This window comes from Sapajus apella, unplaced genomic scaffold (genome assembly GCF_009761245.1).
Source record: "Sapajus apella isolate SASKATOON/1434 unplaced genomic scaffold, GSC_monkey_1.0 scaffold62, whole genome shotgun sequence".
NCBI lineage: Eukaryota > Metazoa > Chordata > Mammalia > Primates > Cebidae > Sapajus > Sapajus apella.
Window position 1 is genome coordinate 18,090,433 of NW_022437002.1, and position 21,913 is coordinate 18,112,345.

At 49.5% G+C, this 21,913-nt stretch overlaps 1 protein-coding gene across 9 annotated transcripts in view; it reads left to right on the top strand.

The window, feature by feature from the left end:
- Positions 1-19,027, top strand: part of MAST2 (microtubule associated serine/threonine kinase 2) — a 239,088-nt gene extending 220,061 nt beyond the window's left edge. For 6 of the 9 annotated variants that reach the window (XM_032247417.1, XM_032247419.1, XM_032247425.1 and 3 more), the window contains 19 exons: positions 2,208-2,309; positions 4,790-4,922; positions 5,746-5,807; positions 6,073-6,158; positions 6,608-6,816; positions 8,492-8,630; positions 10,487-10,619; positions 11,537-11,702; positions 12,230-12,331; positions 12,599-12,721; positions 12,893-13,002; positions 13,355-13,509; positions 13,755-14,038; positions 14,138-14,332; positions 14,930-15,156; positions 15,348-15,470; positions 16,694-16,830; positions 16,962-17,155; positions 17,435-19,027. In XM_032247417.1, coding sequence (XP_032103308.1) covers positions 2,208-2,309; positions 4,790-4,922; positions 5,746-5,807; positions 6,073-6,158; positions 6,608-6,816; positions 8,492-8,630; positions 10,487-10,619; positions 11,537-11,702; positions 12,230-12,331; positions 12,599-12,721; positions 12,893-13,002; positions 13,355-13,509; positions 13,755-14,038; positions 14,138-14,332; positions 14,930-15,156; positions 15,348-15,470; positions 16,694-16,830; positions 16,962-17,155; positions 17,435-18,969 — 4,215 coding nt within the window. In that variant the 3' untranslated portion in view covers positions 18,970-19,027. The remainder of the gene's footprint in view (positions 1-2,207; positions 2,310-4,789; positions 4,923-5,745; positions 5,808-6,072; positions 6,159-6,607; positions 6,817-8,491; positions 8,631-10,486; positions 10,620-11,536; positions 11,703-12,229; positions 12,332-12,598; positions 12,722-12,892; positions 13,003-13,354; positions 13,510-13,754; positions 14,039-14,137; positions 14,333-14,929; positions 15,157-15,347; positions 15,471-16,693; positions 16,831-16,961; positions 17,156-17,434) is intronic. The other 3 variants (XM_032247418.1, XM_032247421.1, XM_032247423.1) reach the window with 2 other exon arrangements.
- Positions 19,028-21,913: the final 2,886 nt, after the last annotated feature.

Here is a 21,913-nt window from a genome sequence, read left to right on the forward strand (position 1 = left end):
TACAGATGAGGAAACTAAGTTAGCTGAAGATAATGGATTTTTTTTAAGTAGCAAAACCAGGACCCAATGCCAGGTTTGGCTTATTCCAGAGCCTGAGATCATATATTTTCAAACGCTTAATCAATAGACATTGACTGACATCTGCTGTATAGGAGGCACTGTGCTAGGCTTAGCGTTTGAGGAAAGAAAAAGACATAGAGCGTCTTTACTCACTAGGCCCAGTAGTGTAGCTGTGGAGACAGATAGCTCGTTATGACACAGCATGACAGTACCATGTGTTATGCACTAACAGCCAGGAGAATATGTTAAAGAGAGCAGTTACTTCTTTTTCTTCTCATGTGTGTATATATGTGTGTTGGGAACAGGAGACAGATGAGGCTTCACAGAATTGATGATACTTGGCCTACATTTTAAAAGAATAAATAGGATTTCACCAACTGCTCAACCTCTCTCTTCATTTCATAACCAATACTTTAAAAAGAGAAAAGTCCTCATATACTAATTTTCCTTTCCTTGTATCCTATTCACTACTCAGTCTTCTGCCTTCCAGTTTCCCTTTCCACCAGTCCACTAAAACCGTTCAGGCAAAATTCACCAAGGAACTAATTGGCCAGTTGCCAAATCCTGTGGCCACTTTGAGTCCCCATCTTCTGCCACCTCTCTGTGGAACACAGTGAATACTTCTTAAACCCTCTTCCCCCCTCGTTGTCAATTCACCATTCTCACTGGTCTTGCTGACTCTTTACAAGTTCCTTTGCTGCCCATCTCTTCAGTACTGGTGTGTCACACAGCACCATCCTGCATGTCTGTTGTTCCCTTTCCCCTTTCTCCACACTCTCTCTGATGCCTTGCCACCTGCTCCCATGTCTTCAATTCTTCAGTTGTCATCTCTACGCTGAGGACTCCCACATGTGGCTGCCCCTCTTCTGAGCTTCAGATCGGCACACCCAGCTGCCCATTGGACTCCTCCACTTTGACTTCCCATATTGGTTTCTGTTCTTTGGTTGCATGTAATAGAAACCTGACTCAGAATAGTTTAAACAGTAAAGGGAAACATAAGAGTAAAAGGGGTGGGTCTTAGAGAATTGAAGCTAGGGATATAACCAGGACTTAAGGAGAAACCAGAACTAGAAACTAGAAGCTCCAGGAATTTCAGGAAATCTTCATTTCTCTTTTTCTGTGTGCTTCTTTTCTTCTATCTCCATGATAGATATGGCCATCCCTTTTCACAGTTTCTTAAACAGTTCTGCCACATTGACATTAACAATTATCTTTCTATCCATTTTTAAATTCCTAGGCAACTGATCCTCCCTGGTCAGCTGTTAGAGGTGGGAGGGAAGGTGCAGTCACACAGTACAAATGTGGCTCCTAGAAACCAGAGCAGCTCTCAGGAAAAAAGAGAAAGGCCTCTGGGCCAAGCAGATACCCAAGAGACTCTCTCATGTAGGTGCCTGCAACTCTATTCACCCAAAATTGAGCTTAACTCTTCTGCCTAGCTGTTCTTTCTCTAAAACAAAATACAGTATTTCTTTACCTATCCTCACCTAAATGGCTTATCATCTTAGAGTTCCCATTTCACTTCTTCATTGAAATTTTCCTAGAATTGAAGTTGTAGTTGCCTTCTATTCGTGCTTCTTTCACCCCTTAATCTGCTTCTGTAGTTGCCCAAGTCTGTCCACTTGTCTGTATTCTTCTGCCTTGACCTATGCCTTTTTTATCTGAATTATTAGAGTTGCCTGCTAATGGGTTTTCCTGCATTTAGCCTTGCCCTCTTAGTGTACCCTCTACACTGCAGCCACAGTGATCCTTCTGAAGTACCTTTCTGATCATATCACTCCTCAGCTTTGAGGTCTCTCTATTCCTTACAGTCTAGGGTGGAAAGTGAACATCAGTGAAGGCGCCATTGAGAGTTGCCCATTGAGCTGGGGTCTGAAGGGTAAGTGAGGCTTGTTGGATGTAGGAGCAGGTACAACTATATATCTGTGTGACATTCCTTAGTGTTATGTAGTATTCTAAAGCTCAGATGGTTCCCTGTAAGCAACTCTCTCCCTCTCATAGTCAACCAGCCTTCTCTGAGTTCCTTGCTTTGCAGAGCTCTCTATGCTACCAATTGTTTCTTCCTATAGTTAGCTGTGCCCAGTCAAGTCCTGCTTAGCCCAACCATACTGGGCCAGTAGATTGCTTAAACAACCTTCTTTTCTCTGTAGGCTCATGAGCGCTCAGAGAGCTCGGAAGTGGCTTTTGTGATGCAGCTGGTGAAAAAGCTGATGATTGTCATTGCCCGTCCAGCACGTCTCCTGGAATGCCTGGTGAGTGGACTCTAGGAAAGTCGGATGGGCAAATTTGGAGGAGGGCTATAGAGGAAGTAGCCTGCTGACAACAAAACTGTGGTGGCACCCACCACCATTTCTGTTGCTTAGTCCTAATTTAAATATGCTTTGCGAGCACTGGGGGACTAAACAGGTTTCTGTGAGGACAAATATATGGTCCTGAGGGGATGTGGCAGGGAGGAGTATTAGTCTAGCCCACCCCAACATGAGCAGGGCTCACATCAGTGGGGACCTTGGGTGTAAGGAGTATCAGGAGCATAGCCCAAATTTAGTCTGCACAAGTTGAGTCCTTCATTTAAGCTTCAGCAATACTTTACTGAGTACCTACTTCGTGCTAGACACTGGAGATACAGACATCAATAAAGCACAGTATCTGATCTCAGGATGTTTTCTCTACAGTGTAGTTGGGGAGCATGAGGCATGAGGACATGTAAATAGTAATTATAATAACTGCAAGAAGTGTTGCAGCTGAGGTCAGTACACAGCACACTGGGAATCTAGAAAAGGAAGTGCTTTAGTCTTCCCTCGAAGGAACATTCAGTGAATGCTCCCTGGGGGACATGATATCAGCAAAATCCCAGATAAGGAGCATGGAAAGGAGCATTCAGTGGGGCACAGGGTGGGTTTGAAGAAGTGCTGAGGGGTAAGCCTGTAAGGTAGGTTGTGACAAGGTCACGGAGGGTGTTGGGTTCTTAGCTCTGGAGCTTTGCGTTATTCTTATGGCCACTTGGAGGCACCAGAAAATTTAGTTGAGAATATGACATGGTCACATTTACTTTTTTCTTAAACAATATTATTAAGATATAATTTACATAAGACCAGGCGCGGTGGCTCATGCCTGTAATCCCAGCACTTTGGGAGGCTGAGGCAGGTGGATCAGAAGGTCAAGAGATTGAGACCATCCTGGGCAACATGGTGAAATCCCGTCTCTACTAAAAAATACAAAAATTAGCTGGGCGTGGTGGCACACACCTGTAGTCCCAGGTACTCAGGAGGCTGAGGCAGGAGAATTGCTTGAACCTGGGAGGCGGAGGTTGCAGTGAGCTGAGATCATGCCACTGCACTGCAGCCTGGTGCCTAGCAACAAAGCAAGACTCTGTCTCAACAACAACAAAAAAAGATACAGTTTACATACAATAAAATATATCCCTTTGATTTTATAGTTCATCGAGATCTAACAAATATACACTTTTAGAATCATGGCCACAGCTGAGCTAGAGAATATTTCTATTATATAAGTTCCTCTGTGCTCCTTTGAAGTCAGTCCTCTCTTTCTCCTGCTCCCAGACAATAACTTACCTGCTTTGTTTCACTAGGGATGGGTTTGCCTTTTGTACAGTTTCCTAGAAATGAAACCATGTTTCTGTGTGTGGTTTCTGTAGTATGTACTGACTTCTTCCACTCTGCATGTTTGTGCAAATTCATACATGTTGTTGCATGTATCAGTAATTGGTTCCTATTTATTTCTGTGTAAATATTCCATCAGATTACTTTGGCTGCAACATGGATAGTGAATTAGAACACAGGGCAAGATAAGCCAGGGACATCAGGGCAGAGGTACTCAAAGCAATTCATGTGCGATAGTGTGGCCAGAACTCAGACATTGAATGGTAGGTTAACAGAGAGAAAGAGGTGGATTAGAGGGGTATTTATGAGAGAGACATTCTGACCAGATAGGAGCTAAGGAAGAAAAATCAGTTAAAAGGACTTCCAGGTCTGGCTTAGGTTATATCCAGATAGGTACAATTCTCCAAAACAGTGAGACCACAGGGAATGAGAACAAAGTTCAGAGCTAGTGCTGTGATCGAGCAGAGAGCCTTTCCCTCAAGAACATGAAGTGCTTGGCTTAGCAGGGACTTGGAGTTTTGCAGGTTTTCTGTTCCTTCCTGCCTCTGTGATTATGGACACATCAGTGCATCCCTGTGAGCCTTGATTTCCTCAGTGAGATCGAAGAGTTGCTAGAGGGTTTAACCCAGTGTGTGGCCCTTAGTAGGCACTCAGTTATTATGTGCAGACAAGGACTATGCTTTTCAATGGATCTCCAGCCTCTAGCACACAGGAAGTGCCTGATAAATATTTGAAGGTATGCATGCACCAGTAGGGCTGTGCCAAAGCTCTTATGAGCCTTAATTGAGTGTGTGCCAGGACTGACAGTGCCACCTGGCTGATAGAAAGCATGGGAGATCAATAGGCTGAGCTCTCTTGAAAGCAAAACCTCTAGTTCTTATTGCCAGGAAGACAGTGTATGCTTAGCATGTCCAATCTGGAGGTGACCTGGTTGACATCTTTGTCCCCATTCCTGTGATCCCCGAATCATGTTTCTGAGTATTCAGGGGTGGGAGTGTCCCATCACAGAGAAAATCTTGTTCATCTCATTCTACTAAATGCTATAAAACCAAAGAGGCCAACAGCTTTCGCTTTTATCTGTCACCACTGACTACCTCTCTCCCTTGGTACAGGAGTTTGACCCTGAAGAGTTCTACCACCTATTAGAAGCAGCTGAGGGCCACGCCAAAGAGGGACAAGGGATTAAATGTGACATTCCCCGCTACATCGTTAGCCAGCTGGGCCTCACACGGGATCCCCTAGAGGGTGAGCATGCTGCCTGGTGGCTGCAAAGAGGCCCCATTGCTGCTGGCAAGCTCTAACAGCAGGGAAGCTGCTTGGAGAAGAGACTTAGCTTGGACATGGACACAACATGGCCCCGGTGCCTCAGGATTTTAGAAGATACATTGTGATCTCTGTGACAAAACAGCCTTTCCTTTGAAACTGCTGTTCACATCTGCCTGACAGATCCTAGCCTGGATTGCGTCGGCCCGGCTGAGTTGCATTTTAGAGCCTCAGATCCAAAGAGGTCAACACAAAAGGGCCACAATCATATTTGCAAAAATGGTCACCTCCTCTGCAACTTGCCTCTCCTCTTGGCCACCTTACAGATATTCCTTTATCTTTGGGGTGGTCCAACACAGGGCTTCAGAGGATATTGCCATTCTTCTGGGCTTCCTGCTGAACACTTGCAGGAACCATGGGCTTCCAAGTCCCTGGTCTGCAGTTATCCTGCTCCTGCCTTCCGTGCTTCCCAGCCCCATCCAGTGAAGCAGTCTTGGCCAGCAGAATGGGAACTAGTAGCCCAGATTCAGGCCGTTTTCCAGGAAATGACCCAAGTTTATAGAATTTGCCAGACCCTGTGAATGGCAATGGACTTCTAGAAATGGGAGTAGCAGTAGGATTTGGTTTGTTTCCTGATCCAAAAGCCGGGACTACATTGGGTATAGTGCCACAGGACTGAATTCACATCCCAGGCTGATGCAGAAAGCATTAATGCCTACCCTACACACACCTGTTGTATGATCTGGGGTTACTGCTGAGATACCTGACATTGCCACATGCACTCTTCTCTTGCCTTTGTTTCCAGAAATGGCCCAGTTGAGCAGCTGTGACAGTCCTGACACTCCAGAGACAGATGATTCTATTGAGGTAAAAACCCCTGAGCTCCTGCTCCATTCCTGGAGCCTGGGCCCTCTGAAGCAAAGAGCTATGAATTCTCTTTAAGAGAATATCTGAAGGAGGGATGGGGGTATTGGTGACAGCAAACACTGTCTGAGAAGTCATTCTATTCCCAGAAGAATGGTCAGGAGAGTATGCTAGAGCTAAGAGCTGAGAAGATGCTAGAGCCACAGCTTCCGCAAGGATATGGGCTCTGAGAAGCATGCCTGTCTCCTGCATTTCCCTTGTCTTCCAGGGCCGTGGGGCATCTCTGCCATCTAAAAAGACACCCTCTGAAGAGGACTTCGAAACCATTAAGCTCATCAGCAATGGCGCCTATGGGTAAAGACAGGGGTCAGGGTGTGGCCAGGACTGAAGCCAGGTCAGCCCTTGGTCTCTTCCATGTGAGAGTGTATGCTGCCCAGTCCTCTGCGTAGATGCCTCGGGGTGGACTTTCTCACTCCCAGAAGCCTCCTGGGTGGGCAGGAGTTCAGATTCCACTGACATCTGAGCATTGTTCCTTTCCCAGACAAGATTCCCACCCCTCTTACTACCATGCATCCTCCTCTCCCTGAGCTCTGGGGAAGCATTGAGCTGTGTCATCAGGACATGGTCTATCAGGAAGTTTAAGAGTTTTGTGGGCCAGGGGGTCCCAGATCCTTCTCATTGATATGCACACCCCTGCACCTTTGTTCTGTGCATTAATTAAGGTTTGAGAGAAGGCAGTTTGGGTGGCAAAGAGCACAGCTCAGGTGCTAAGGGTCCATGTTGGGCCGGACTGTGTTTCCCAGGGCTGTATACCTGGTGCGGCACAAGTCCACCCGGCAGCGCTTTGCCATGAAGAAGATCAACAAGCAAAACCTGATCCTACGGAACCAGATCCAACAGGCCTTCGTGGAACGTGACATACTGACTTTCGCTGAGAACCCTTTTGTGGTCAGCATGTTCTGCTCCTTTGAGACCAAGCGCCACTTGTGCATGGTGATGGAGTATGTTGAAGGTACGGAGGCAAAGGTGGCCTGGCACAAAGGCCAAGGCACAATCTGAGACTTAGCCTTAAACAGGGACCAGCACTTTGTACAGAGGTGAACTTTCAGGACAGTCTTCCTTTGGTATTGCTTTTGGCCCCAGGATTACTGAGACCATTTGGCCATGGTGGGCACAAAGCTCCCTGCCTCTACCATGAGAGCCACTCTGGAACAGGATGTAGCAGGCCAGCAGCTATAGAATGTTGCACCCCAAAGCCTGCAAACCCTCTACTGCTGGTATCAGACAGCAACAAAGGAGGCAGCAGAGCTGCAAAAGCCCAGGATTGGGTGCTAGGAGGATTGCATCTGGACCCTCAGAAGAAAGGAAAGCCATTAATCACCCTGACTGGCTTGGAAAGGGGACACCCCTTAAAACCATGTAAAATGCTCTGGGAGTAGAACAGAAGAGCAACACAGGGCATAGTTCTGGAGAGGGGCAGCAGCTTTGCCAGAGGCCTTCCCTCTCACCTTCTCACTGTGTGTACAGCTTCCAAAGATATTGTGCCTACGTCTTGAGGCTGAAGCAAAACAAAACTCTGTTAGTGTTTAGTGGGTACATGCTGGGAGTTTATAGTGTTACTTTACTCAGAAACTAAAAGAAAGCCAATAAGAAGGAAGTAAAATGAACAAATGCTAGCATCTTGGCCAGACGTGTTTACAGTATGCAGTATTCCTGTCCTAAAATATTAGGTTGGTGCAAAAGTAATTGCATTTTTGCCATTACTTTTAATAGAGGGCTGGGTTCCTTCCCTCTCTGGCCTGAAAAATGGCCTTGACAGCTATCAGCAGATTCACTTTACTTTCCACCCTCCTCCATGCCCTGTGTATTAGTCCATTTTCACACTGCTAATAAAGGCATACCAGAGACTGGGCAATTTATGAAAGAAGAAGGTTTATTGGAGTTACAGTTCATTGTGGCTGGGGAAGCCTTACAATCATGGCAGAAGGTGAAAGGCATGTCTCACATAGTGGCAGATGAGAGAGAGTTTGTGCAGGGAAACTCCCCTTTATGAAACCATCAGATCTGCCGGGCATGGTGGCTCACACCTGTAATCATAGCACTTTGGAAGGCAGAAGCAGGCAGATCACCTGAGGTCAGGAATTTGAGACCAGCCTGACCAACATGGCAAAACCACGCCTCTACTGAAAATGTAAAAATTAGCTGGGTGTGGTGGCACACAACTGTAATCCCAGCTACTTGGGAGGCTGAGGCAGGAAAATCCCTTGAATCCAGAAGGCAGAGGTTGCAGTGAGTTGAGATCAAGCCACTCTACTCCAGCCTGGGCGACAGAGCAAGACTATGTCTAAAAAAATATTAATAAATGAAAATAACCGTCAGATTTCATGAGACTTGTTCACTATAATGGGAAAGACCCACTTTATGATTGAATTTTCTCCCACTAGGTTCCTTCCCACAACACATGGGAATTATGAGAGCTACAATTCAAGATGAGATGTGGGTGGGGACACAGCCAAACCATATCACCATCTCCCACCCATGCCAGCAGCAAAAGGGCTAGAATAGAGTCTCCAGCAGCAGGATATTCCATGAAGCTGTCTCCTCTGGGACCTCAGAAACTGCCAAATGGGAACTGGCTAGAGTAGGGAACTGGATCCTTTCCTCATGGTAGCCTGGGCTTATTGCAGGGGGAGACTGTGCCACTCTGCTGAAGAATATTGGGGCCCTGCCTGTGGACATGGTGCGTCTATACTTTGCAGAAACTGTGCTGGCCCTGGAGTACTTACACAACTATGGCATCGTGCACCGTGACCTCAAGCCTGACAAGTATGTCTACTCTCTGTGTCCCTTGTCCAGGGTCTCCCTCTTGGGTCTCTAGATAAATGTTGGCAAGCACAGTAGATCTAAATGTATCCAGATGGCTACTGGGAAACATGTCTCTATGTGTGTCCATCTAGGCCTAGTTCTCTAGCTCCCCGACCCCAGATGCAAATCATTGCCTCAAGGTCTGGCTGGAGCATTATAAGGCTTCAGTGACATAAGAGTCACTGAGGAGCCCCACTGAAAAAACCAAGCAAGAACAAAAGAATAAGCACATGTCGTAGATGGCTGAACAAGTGTCCTGACATTTACTGACATCTACCCTGTGCCAAGCACTATATTCTGGGTTTAAATATAGTCCCTGGCATGTAGAAGTTAAATCTACAGTGGGAGACAGAAATATATGTATATAGGCTTCTTCTCAGAGGGTATGAGTCAAGTGGAAAAAGGTAGGAGACCTGCTTTCCAAAGCAGGAGAGCAGAATGTGCAGAGGCACACAGGTGCAAGAGAACATCACTTGTTCAGGAACTACAAATGGTACAACATGGCGACAGCTTAGATGGTGAGAGAGTAGTTAAGAGAAAAGGTGAGAGAGGCAGGTGCTAGTTCATCAAGGGCCCTTTTGTTATATTTGAGTTTTATTTTAAAGGGGCCTAGAGAATCTTCGAAGGGTCTGTTAACCAAAGATATGATAGAATGGCATACCCAGATTGTGGTTTAGGTTTAGAAAGCTCACTCTACTGATGAAGAGAGACACTGAGACCAGGGCAAAGACAGCAATGCCTGCAGCAGAACAGGGAGCCAGGATAGAAAGAAGAAAGGTGTAGCATGAGGAAGTAGAAAGGGAAGAGGATCAGGTTGGAGTAGGGGTAGGAAGGGAAGTGAGGAAACAGAAGGAGGCTGGGATGTCTTCCAGATTTCCAGCTTGGGACTGTTGCAGGGTGATAAGCCTCTGTGGGAGAAAGTGGCTTTGACATTAGACAGACCTGAGTTCAAATGGCCACTCTTCTGCTTGTTAAGTCTGAGTCTGAGTCTATTAATTAAATTTCCTTGACCCTCACATTCCTCCTTTCTAAAATAGGGATAATTATACCTACCTTTGATGTGTTACTCTAGAAAACCTTTCAGGGGCTGGAATATTTTTACAGCACCACAGAGCTCATAGATAACAGAAATTATTGTTTTTCACTGAGAAGGGGAACCAGTTGGGAGGTATGACTTTGTTTTGGACAGGTTGAATTTGTGTCTGAAAGACATATGGGCAGTTGGGTAGGCCTGGAGCTCAAGAAGGAAGTCAGGGCCAGAGGTACTATTTGGGGAATCATCAGAATAAAAGGGTGGCAGGGTAAAGCCTTCAGCACAAAATGAGTGGCTCAGGCAGAGTATATGAAGGGATCTTAGTTTCTCCCAACCAACCCACCTCCTAAGACCAGCCATGAACATGGAACAAAATTATGTGCCCCCTGCCTCTGTCCCTGAAACAGGAGTATTATGGGCCACTTAGGTCGGGGGAGGGGACTAGGAATGGCTACAGCAGCTGCCTTAGGATGAGGCTGAGCTCAGTTCTGTAGAAGAAACTCTTCCTCAACTGAATGATTCCTACGCCCAATATAGAATACAGTTAGGGCAATAAATAGAAATGGAGTTGTGGGAATGGGCAAAAGGCAGGTTTGTTGCTTGTGTAGAACGTAACACTCACATAGCCAGAGTGATTTACTTTTTCACACCTGCCTGTCCCCCTGCTGAAGCTGTCTCACAGTACCCTCATGAAAGCCTGAGTGGGGAAATTGGGCATATACTAAAATCAGTACTCTCGGAAAACCAGGAATAACTTCATAATTTTGTGTCTCCGGTCTCCCAGCCTCCTAATTACATCCATGGGGCACATCAAGCTCACTGACTTTGGACTGTCCAAAATTGGCCTCATGAGTCTGACAACGAACTTATATGAGGGTCATATTGAAAAGGATGCCCGGGAATTCCTGGACAAGCAGGTAAGGAAGAGTAGTTGATATATTGGGGGTTAAATTCTAGGCCCTTGGCCTGGCGCAGTGGCTCATGCCCATAATCCCAGCCCTTTGGGAGGTGGAGGCAGGAGGACCACTTGAGGCCAGGAATTCAAAACCAGCCGTGGGCAACATAGTGAGACCCCATCTCTACATTTGTACACACATACACACATTCCAGGCCCTAGAAGAAGGCCTTGGGGCCATATGCCTACCTCGTAGCTGGATATTAAGATTGGGGAACCCCTATCTTTCCTACCTTTGGGTTCCAGAGAGGCATTGATACAGGTAGCACATTTGGAAAACAGGATGAGCCATGAGAATAATATGGATATAAAATCCAAAGTCATCTTCCTCCTCAGGGTTTGGAGAAAATAGGTCATGTAACTGTTAACACAGAGTTTCATGTGAGATCAGTCCCGAATCTCCCAGCCTGAGTCAAGGACAACAATCTCCTGGAGCTTGTGGTGCTTGGAACACAGCTCTGAATTTCCACTGAGCTGTGGCCCAGTGTTCTGAGAGGCAGCCTCTGGATGTTCCCTGGTTTAACATTCAGGTTGTGACTGTTCACCAGTCCCTGTTATAGTTATGTGACTCGTAGGGTCTGTTCTGTTAGAGGCTGAAGTGCAGAGGCCAATTGTGGAATCACATGCCAGAGGTGGGTGTTGAGGGCTTAAGGGATGGTAGTTCCAGGCTAGAATGAGACTTTTTTGTTAATTAGGAAATACCAACCAGTAGTTCCAACTCTTGTTCCCTGGGGCTCCTGTTGATCTTATTCATTAAGGTGGGCTGAGTCTTCATTCAGAGACTCTTCTGTTCCAGAGGTGGGAGCATCCCCCCTCTCCAGCTGTCATGCCAGTGAGCAGTCTCAGGAGGCTAAGCCAGCCTGGCCTTTCTGTGCCCAGGTATGCGGGACCCCCGAATACATTGCGCCTGAGGTGATCCTGCGCCAGGGCTATGGGAAGCCAGTGGACTGGTGGGCCATGGGCATTATCCTGTATGAGTTCCTGGTGGGCTGTGTCCCTTTTTTTGGAGATACTCCGGAGGAGCTCTTTGGGCAGGTGATCAGTGGTAGGTACTCTCCCCCTGGCCCAGTGGGGAAACAGTGTGAATCTACAAATATGATGTATGCCAGCAGCTTGTGAGGCCTGTGAGCTCTTGTTCTGAACTCATGGTGTGTGTGTGATGTCTGCTGCTTTGGGGGCGGGTATGTCTGTGTTTCTGCCTGTACATACATGTGCATGCTGTATCCCTGGGGCTTCACATATCTCCCCTCTATACCTGTGTGTTCCTGTTTGTTTGTGCACATCCCATGAGTGTGAGGGGTTTGTGTGTGTATTTTGTGGAGTATAAAAGCAGGGTGAGCTGGAGCTTCAGGATAGGGGAAATCACTGTTTCACAGTGCCCACTTTGGATCAAAGATCAAGCCATGGTCTAGGAACCTATAGAATGTAAGGACTGGGGTCTCAGGCAAGGCTTTTGGGGCTCCAGGCTGGGCCCTTTTTGCCTCCTTTCCTTACACTGTCCTGGGACCCTCTTCTACATCTCTCCGCTCTACCCACAATTTCTCCTTTCCCTCTCACCCCTGATGACTTCAGATGAGATTGTGTGGCCTGAGGGTGATGATGCACTGCCCCCAGACACCCAGGACCTCACCTCCAAACTGCTCCACCAGAACCCTCTGGAGAGACTGGGCACAGGTAGGACAGGCCCCGCTAACTTTTCTCACTACTTGGAAAAGAGGTAAGGGAAGCTGGAGGTTCCCAACCCTGGAGGGTTGGGCTTCAGTTATGGGCAGCCCGTCTGGATCCTGAAACTCTGCCCTGCTCCCTGTAGGCAGAGAATGGAAGACGTTTGAGCTAACCGCCTAGATATAGCTTCTCAAGGTCTGGCTTCTTACTAGATATGCTGACCTGGACTCCATGCAGCTCATTCTACCCCCTTGCCCATGCCCTCCCTGTCCACAGGAGGTGCCTATGAGGTGAAGGAGCACCCATTCTTTACTGGTCTGGACTGGACAGGACTTCTCCGCCAGAAGGCTGAATTTATTCCTCAGCTGGAGTCAGAGGACGATACTAGCTATTTTGACAGTAAGGCCGCCAACTGTTGGGGTACAGTATGGGTGCTACCCATTTGCCTAGAAATACCTGTGCACACTGAACTTGGCATTGGGAGCAACTTCTCAGGGCTCTGCTGAAATCTAATGGGGTCACAAGGAGGCCACCAGCAGGACTCTGAAGTGTCCTTTATGTCTGTCCCAGCCCGCTCAGAGCGCTACCACCACGTGGACTCGGAGGATGAGGAAGACGTGAGTGAGGATGGCTGCCTTGAGATCCGCCAGTTTTCCTCCTGCTCTCCAAGGTTCAGCAAGGTGTGACTGAGGAGACCCAGAATGGGCAGAACAGGCTGGAGGATCAGAAGAGGGCCTGTCAAAGGGGACACCTGGGGCAGGCTCAAGGATTGGGGATGGGGCCACCTCGAGAAAAAGAGGAGCAGAGGACTGGGGCTCCATATAGCTATATATAGGTGCTTCTAGAACCACTGCAGCCCCTGACATGAGATGCCAGGTCAGATCGGTGGAATAACTGCTTCCCCAAATATTCAGCAGGAGGGAAGGAGCCGACTGGCGCAAATTCCTGGGTTTCTGATGCCAAGGATGCATTTTGCCACTTGGGAGGTACGGATGCCAGAGCCCATCCCCAATGCATCCCCTGTCCCCACAGGTATACAGCAGCATGGAACGGCTCTCGCTGCTCGAAGAGCATCGGACGCCACCCCCGACCAAGCGCAGCCTAAGTGAGGAGAAGGAGGACCGCTCAGAAGGCCTGGCGGGGCTCAAAGGCCGAGACCGGAGCTGGGTGATCGGCTCCCCTGATATGTGAGCACACAGAACTCACCAAGGGTGGGCGACACCGCTATCCCTGCATTGTCACAGATGATGAGAGAGATTCTGATGCTGGGGAAGAGTGCAGGTGGCAGTGAGGGGACATTCATAGGGTGGCTCCTGGAGGAATGTCTGCAGAGGAAAGTTCCATTACTATAACCCTTGTGTGCCCCAAAGGAGGCTTGGTGGCAGGAGGGGGACCACGTGGGCCATCTCACCTCAGGCCTTGTGTCTCATAGATTACGGAAGCGGCTGTCGGTGTCTGAGTCATCCCACACGGAGAGTGACTCAAGCCCTCCAATGACAGTGCGACGCCGCTGCTCGGGCCTCCTGGATGTACCTCGGTTCCCTGAGGGCCCTGAGGAGGCCAGCAGCACCCCCAGGAGGCAGCTGCAGGAGGGTGTATGGTTCCTGACACCCCCTTCCGGAGAGGCGGTATCTGGGCTTGTCCCTGAACGCTCTGGGGAGCAGCGGCTGAAGCTGGATGAGGAAGCTGTTGGACGGAGCAGTGGTTCCAGTCCAGGTATGGCCCAGTGGGCAGCCAAAGGACCTAAGCTGGAGGATACTGCAGGGCAGGAGTCTCAGCAGCATCACGGGTCTCACTGCTCACTTGGGCCCACAGCTATGGAGAACCGAGGCCGTGGGACCCCGCAGCTGTCTGAAGGAGCGACGGCCAAGGCCATCAGTGACCTGGCTGTGCGTAGGGCCCGCCACCGGCTGCTGTCTGGGGACTCTACAGAGAAGCGCACCGCTCGCCCTGTCAACAAAGTGATCAAGTCTGCCTCAGCCACAGCCCTCTCGCTCCTCATTCCTTCGGGTGAGGCCCCTGGGGAGCTGGGATAAAACTCACAAGAAGGGCCTTGGAATCTCTAGGCCTGTGGCAGCGTTCTGCACATAGCAGGTGTGTATGTGTGTTAAGCAGGGATCTAAGAGACTGTGGTCCCTGAAGGTGTGTATTGGTGCCTGGGGTTGTGTATACATGTGCCAGAAGGCAGGATAGCGCCATGTCACAAGTACAGGCTTTGGGGCAAAGAGCTCATACTCAAATCCTGGCTTCATCACTAAAGGACTCTTGAGCTTGAGCCAGTTGCTTAACTCCTCTAAGCCTCAAGTTTCTCATCCAAAAATGTGGACTTAATAGTGGCCAGCTCGTAGGTTAATTATGACATTTAAATATGTGTGACGAGCTTGTATAGTCCCTGATACACACATAAATGCTTGCCTCTTCACCTCATCTCAGGGCTGGATATGAGAGGACTTCACAGGTCAGGGGCTGTGGGGAAAATGGACCTGAGCTCAGGTTCTGTCTGTGACAAGAGGTGCTGAAATCAACAAACTGGACCGGGGGCCACACTGGGAGCATGTCCAGGCCAAGGCCCTCTGACCCACTAAGTCCTGGCTTCTCCTTCTCCAGAACACCACACCTGCTCCCCGTTGGCCAGCCCCATGTCCCCACATTCTCAGTCGTCCAACCCATCATCCCGGGACTCTTCTCCAAGCAGGGACTTCTTGCCAGCCCTTGGCAGTGTGAGGCCGCCCATCATCATCCACCGAGCTGGCAAGAAGTATGGCTTCACCCTGCGGGCCATTCGTGTCTACATGGGTGACTCCGACGTCTACACCGTGCACCACATGGTGTGGGTATGTCTGACCATCCAGAGCTGCTGTCTCCCAGCTTTATCACCCTTCCAGCCTCCCCTTCATGGAGCCCATCTGTCCCTGCTTGGGAGTCAAAGGGTGGTGGTGAAGGGGGTCACAGCTTAATGTTCAGAACCAGGCCCTATACTTCATGTTCAGGCTCCAGTGTGAGTACTGTTCTCTTCCTGGTGCAGCACGTGGAGGACGGAGGTCCAGCCAGCGAGGCAGGGCTTCGTCAAGGTGACCTCATCACCCATGTCAATGGGGAAACTGTGCATGGGCTGGTGCACACAGAGGTGGTGGAGCTGATCCTGAAGGTTAGTGCTGGGTTTGCTGCCTGCATGGTCCCTGAATGACCTCAGCCTGTGAGTCTGTGACAGCCGTAAGGTAGTGGGTGAGTTGGGCGCACACACATCTACACTATGGATGTAGATACACACAGGCTAGGCGCAGTGGCTCATACCTGTAATCCCAACACTTTGGGAAGCTGAGGCATGTGGATTACTTGAGGCCAGAAGTTCGAGACCAGCCTGGCCAACATGGTGAAACCCTGCCTCTACTAAAAATAAAAATTAAAAAAAAAATGGCTGGGTGTGGTGGCTCACACCTGTAATCCCAGCACTTTGGGAGGCTGAGGCAGACAGATCACCTGAGGTTAGGAGTTCAAGACCAGTGTGGCCAACATAGCAAACTCTGTCTCTACTAAAAATGCAAAAAATTAGCCAGGTGTGGTGGTAGGTGCTTGTAATCCCAGCTACTTGGGAGGCCAAGGCAGGAGAATCGCTTGAACCCAGGAGGCAGAGTTTGCAATTAGCCGAGATTGTGCCACTGCATTCCAGCCTGGGTGACAGAGCAAGACTTCATCTCAAAAAAAAAAAAAAAAAAAAAAGGCCAGGTGTGGTGGCTCACGCTTGTAATCCCAGCACTTTGGGAGGCTGAGGCAGGTGGATCACGAGGTCAGAAGTTCAAGACTAGCCTGGCCAATACAGTGAAACCCCGTCTCTGCTAAAAATACAAAATTAGCTGGGCATGGCGGCGGGTGCCTGTAATCCCGGCTACTTGGGAGGCTGAGGCAGGAGAATCGCTTGAACCCAGGAGGTGGAGGTTGCAGTGAGCCAAGATCGTGCAACTACACTCCAGCCTGGGCAACAGAGCAAGACTCCGTCTCAAAAAAAAAAAGAAAGGAAAAAAAAAAAAGATGAATGTACACACAGAACTTGAATGTGGCACAAGAGTTTTCTCCGCAAGGTGGCACCCTCACTTTCTTAGGCCCAGGGATCCTTCTGAGCTGTGGGTAGGTAGGGCTGCAGAATGGGACAGGTTAGCCTGTTCTCTACCTTCTCACCCTTAAACCACTCGGGCTCCAATAGGAGCCATTCCTCATCTGTGAAGACAGAATATAGGCCTATAGTTCAGATGTGCCGGTGCAGAGGCAAAAGCTGGAGCTGTGGCATAGCCATGCCGCGGGGAAGGATTGGGGTTGGGGAGGGGCAAGAATATGGCCTCCAGCTTCGCTTAGGCCTCATGCTGTGCTCCCCAGAGTGGAAACAAGGTGGCTATTTCAACAACTCCCCTGGAGAACACATCCATTAAAGTGGGGCCAGCTAGGAAGGGCAGCTACAAGGCCAAGATGGCCCGAAGGAGCAAGAGGAGCCGCGGCAAGGATGGGCAAGAAAGGTGAGCCAGGCACAGTCCAGAGGGTCTACTCTGGGCCCCATGAGTGCTGTACATGCCAGGTGCGTTGGCCCTGGGCCCAGTGTATGCTGTGCTCTCTGCACCGACACTGCCTTTGACCCTTATCGCCACAGCAGAAAAAGGAGTTCCCTGTTCCGCAAGATCACCAAGCAAGCATCCCTGCTCCACACCAGCCGCAGCCTTTCTTCCCTTAACCGTTCCTTGTCATCAGGGGAGAGTGGGCCAGGCTCTCCCACACACAGCCACAGCCTTTCCCCCCGATCTCCCACTCAAGCCTACCGCGTGACCCCCGATGCTGTGCATTCAGGTATGAAGGGCTCCCTGCAAATCAGAGACAACCCCTGAGAAATAGGAAAGTTCCTAGGCCCTATACGTTCCTCACAGATCCCAGTCTGAATTGGTCTTTCAGCCCACCCCCTGAAAGATCCTGCAGTCTCGGGGAGGAATTAATTGATGGGAAAGGGGGTAGCTTGGTTTCTGGGACATCATAGGGCTAAGCCCTGTCTTGCCCTTCAGTCACTTCTAACAGCTAACACTGCTCTGCTTTTGTCTGTCTGTCTGTCTGTCTGTCTGTCTCTGTACAAAGTGGGGGGGAATTCATCACAGAGCAGCTCCCCCAGCTCCAGCGTGCCCAGTTCCCCAGCCGGCTCTGGGCATACACGGCCTAGCTCCCTCCACGGTCTGGCACCCAAGCTCCAGCGCCAGTACCGCTCTCCACGGCGCAAGTCAGCAGGCAGCATCCCACTGTCACCACTGGCCCACACCCCTTCTCCCCCACCCCCAGCAGCTTCACCTCAGCGGTCCCCATCACCCCTGTCTGGCCATGTAGCCCAGGCCTTTCCCACAAAGCTTCACTTGTCACCTCCCCTAGGCAGGCAACTCTCGCGGCCCAAGAGTGCGGAGCCACCCCGTTCACCACTACTCAAGAGGGTGCAGTCAGCCGAGAAACTGGCAGCAGCACTGGCCGCTTCCGAGAAGAAGCTAGCCACTTCTCGCAAGCACAGCCTTGACCTGCCCCACTCTGAGCTAAAGAAGGAACTGCCGCCTAGGGAAGTCAGCCCTCTGGAGGCGGTTGGAGCTAGGGGTGTGCTTTCCAGCAAGGGAGCCCTGCCAGGGAAAGGGGTGCTGCTGCAACCTGCTCCTTCACGGGCCCTAGGCACTCTCCGGCAGGACCGAGCCGAACGACGAGAGTCACTGCAGAAGCAAGAAGCCATCCGTGAGGTGGACTCCTCAGAGGATGACACGGAGGAGGGGCCTGAGAACAGCCAGGGTGCACAGGAGCTGAGCGTAGCACCTCAACCAGAAGTGAGCCAGAGTGTGGCCCCCAGAGGAGCAGAAGAGAGTGGGGAAGAGGATACTTTCTCATCCAGAGTCCCCAGGAGCCCGGGCCCAGTGGTCCCAGGCCTATTGACAGGGATTACACTGGGGCCTCCCAAAATGGAAGGTCCCAGTGGTCTCCAGAGGAGGCTCGGGAGCCCACAAACTGTTGAGGAGGCTGCCAGCTCCTCCTCACCAGACCCCAACCTGGGTAAGTCTGGAGCTACAGACCCCATCCTTTCTGAAGGTTGCTGGAAGGTTCAGCGCCTCCATACCCAGGCACTAACAGCACTTTCTCCCAGCTTTTCAGGACTCGCGCCCTCCAGCAGCCGCTCTCCTCCCACCTCCACCTCTGGGAAGCCAGGCACGTGGTCCTGGAAATTCCATATTGAGAGCCCAGACAGGGCATCCCCAAGCAGAAAGGCAACCATGGCAGGTGGGCTAGCCAACCTCCAGGATTTGGAAACCACAACTCCAGCCCACCCTAAGAACCTGTCTCCCAGGGAGCAGGGGAAGACACAGCCACGTAGTGCCCCCCGACTGACCCATCCCCCTTGTGAGGATCCCAGCCAAGGCTGGCTATGGGAGTCTGAGTGTGCACAAGTAGTGAAAGAGGATCCAGCCCTGAGCATCACCCAAGTGCCTGATGCCTCAGGTGACAGAAGACAGGACGTTCCATGCCGAGGCTGCCCCCTCACCCAGGAGTCTGAGCCCAGCCTCCTCTGGAGGGGCCAAGAACCAGGGGGCCATCAAAAGCATCAGGATTTGGCATTGGTGCCAGATGAGTTTTTAAAGCAAACATAGCAATTGTTTGCCATTTCTTGCACTCAGACCTGTGTAATATATGCTCCTGGAAACCATCTTTATGTCTTTTGCTTGCTTTACTTTGGTCAAACCACATGTAACTAGGTCCTTTGTTGCTGCTGGGAATATAGTGGTGAATAAAATAGTTTCCACCATCAGGGGAGGGCCACCTAACCCAGCTTGACTTCCCAAAGGCTGTGACATTTGAGCTCAAACATGAAGAATAGATGATAGGTAGTAGTTCGCTGGGCGTGGAAGAGTGGAGGTTGGCTTAAGAAAGGATCTCCAGACAAAGTTTAGCACATAAAGTATGCCTGCTTTTTCAAGGAACCAAAGACAATTCAAAGTAGAAATGGGTCTGGCAAGTGAGGCAAGGGCTATGTCTAATGGTCATCTAGGAGATTTGACTTTGTGAAGCTGATAGGGAACCAGAAAATACCATGTAGCAACTAAAATTCCTTTATTGATAAGGGAACTCAGGCTTTCATGCCCATGGTAATACAGCTTGGGTAGAACTGGAGTTAGAACCTAGGTCTCCCGCCGGGCGCGGTGGCTCAAGCCTGTAATCCCAGCACTTTGGGAGGCCGAGGCGGGTGGATCACAAGGTCAAGAACCTAGGTCTCCCTTGTTCCAGAATTTATATGTGTCTCCTAACTTGGAGTGCCTCAGCCAGGAAATGAGGAGAGGAAGATGTGGGAGGAGGCAGAGTTTAACTTTGGGTGTATTTGAGATATAAGAGAAAGAAGACAGAAGCAGCAACCAGAAGAGAGTCATAAAGTCCATGGGAGGAAAGAGTTTTGATAAAATGGAGAAGTTACTTGATAAAATGCAGGGATGAGGATGAGATGAAAACAGAAAGCTGCCAATTGTATTTAGTAATAAGCCCTCCCTGGGCTGTTGCAGGTAGGCCTCAGCACTAGCGGTGGACATCGTGTGCATCCTGAGTAGAATTTCATTTGATGGATAGTGTAGGAGGAAGGGGAAGACATAAATGGGACCAGTGCCAGGGCAGTCAGGAGGTGACATCACAGGGCAGGCAGTGGGGCTTGGTAGAGTACCAAGACTTTGAGTGTCTCCATAGTGAAGGAGAACTTGAGAAACTGTCTTGCACTGGTTATTGCGCTGATCATCTCACAATCCAGTGCCTAGGTCTGAAGAAGAGGCGCTAGGAGGCCTGGAGATGAAAATGCCTCTGGGCCATTGTCTGTGAAGGCTGTGGCCACCAGAGGGCGCGCCATATCCACAGTGGCAGAGCCTATCCTGCTGTTTGGCCCCTCATCCTTCTGGTCCTCTCTTCACTTCTTCATTCATTCACAGCAGACCCTGGGCTAATGTACTGGGACCTGGGCAGACAGGTCACAGGTTGTGAGCTGGAAGATGACAGGGGCATGGCTGAGGGAGTGAGTGCCCCACGCATGTAGGGATCTGGTCAGAAGCACTGCACCACAGGTGAAAAGGATGTTGGGAACTGCCCTCCAAGAGGGCTGGAAATGGGAGTGGGAGGAGGGAGTACAGAGATGCTAAATATCAAATGTCCTGACGAACATCAGGCAGCTGCCCCAAGTGTCAGTGGTGTTCCCCTTGAGAAACTGGCGGTTTTATCCTGAGGGTAGTGAAGAGTTAAGTGGTATCATTTGTTTTAGGAAGACCACTCTGGCTGTAGTATAGAAAGGCTGGAGTGGAGTGAGTGCACCACAGAGAATCGTGTAGTGACCCATTTTGGTGGTCTGAACTAGGACAGCAACAGTGAGGAGGTAAGGAAGGAAAGGGTGGGAAGCTGTGACACCTAGATTTGGGAGCCATCAGGAAGTCGAGGGCAGTTAAAAGCCACAGGAGATGAGGACTGTTCACGGAACATGCACAAAATGAGAAAGAAGGCCCGAGATACTGGCACTAGCAGAGGGGAGAGAGCCAGTGAAAAGAAGTTGAAGATGGGGAATGAGATCCTGAATCAGGGAGAAGCCAGACCATCTTATTTTGTAATTCACCCTAAGACAGCGGAGACTCATGTAACGTTTTGCATAGGTTCAAATTTGTATTTTGAAAAGATGACAGGTTGCTATAATGAGAATGGATTTTAGGGGGACAAGAATGGAAGAAGGGAGCCTTCTAGGATTAAGGGTGCAGACGGTAGTGAAGTTAAAGTGGTGTTCTGATTGACATTTGGTGATGGACTTTAGGTAGATATGAAGCAGAAGGCTATCAAGGATGACTAACTACATTTCTGACTTACATAACTAGATAAATTGTATTTCCATTCACTGAAGTAAGAAGGAAGAGAACCAGGGCTGAGTAGTTCAGTGCTGCATTTCATATGCTAAATATGACGTAGCTTCCAGTGGAGGTCTGGGCAAGTGAAATAAACGTAATTGGCCTAGAGATGGTAGGTGGATTCATGGCTGTGGATAAAACTGCCGGATAAAATGGCCTTGAGAGCTGAAGGAATCCAGGAGATGTAAACGGAACAGTCAGATGTCAGCAGAATATGACGTTGAGTCTTAATAGGGTCCATGAAGGACCTTTCCATGGAGAGGATAGTTAACAGTGATGGTTATTGAAGACATCAAGAAAAGCAGTTTCAAACAGTGGTAGAACCGGTATTGAAATGCTTGAGGTGAGAAAATTAGGACATTTAGACAGCTCTCTCCAAAGGCTTGGCTTTGAAGAGGAGAAAAGAGATAAGAGATATGGGATGATTGAGTAGGGATTGGGGGAGTAGAATGAGAAACAACCATGTTTAGATGTCAATGGGGATGATCCAGTTAAAGCAGAGAAAGAATCAATCATTAATCTTCGGCGATTCCTGAGGTGGAAGAAAATAGATTCCAAAATACATGCGGAGTAATTGACTTTAGCTGGAGGGTACTTTTGTAATTTAACAGGTGGGAGGTAGAATACTTATGTAGATATGGATAAGTTTGTAGGTTCGGTGGTAGGAAGGTAA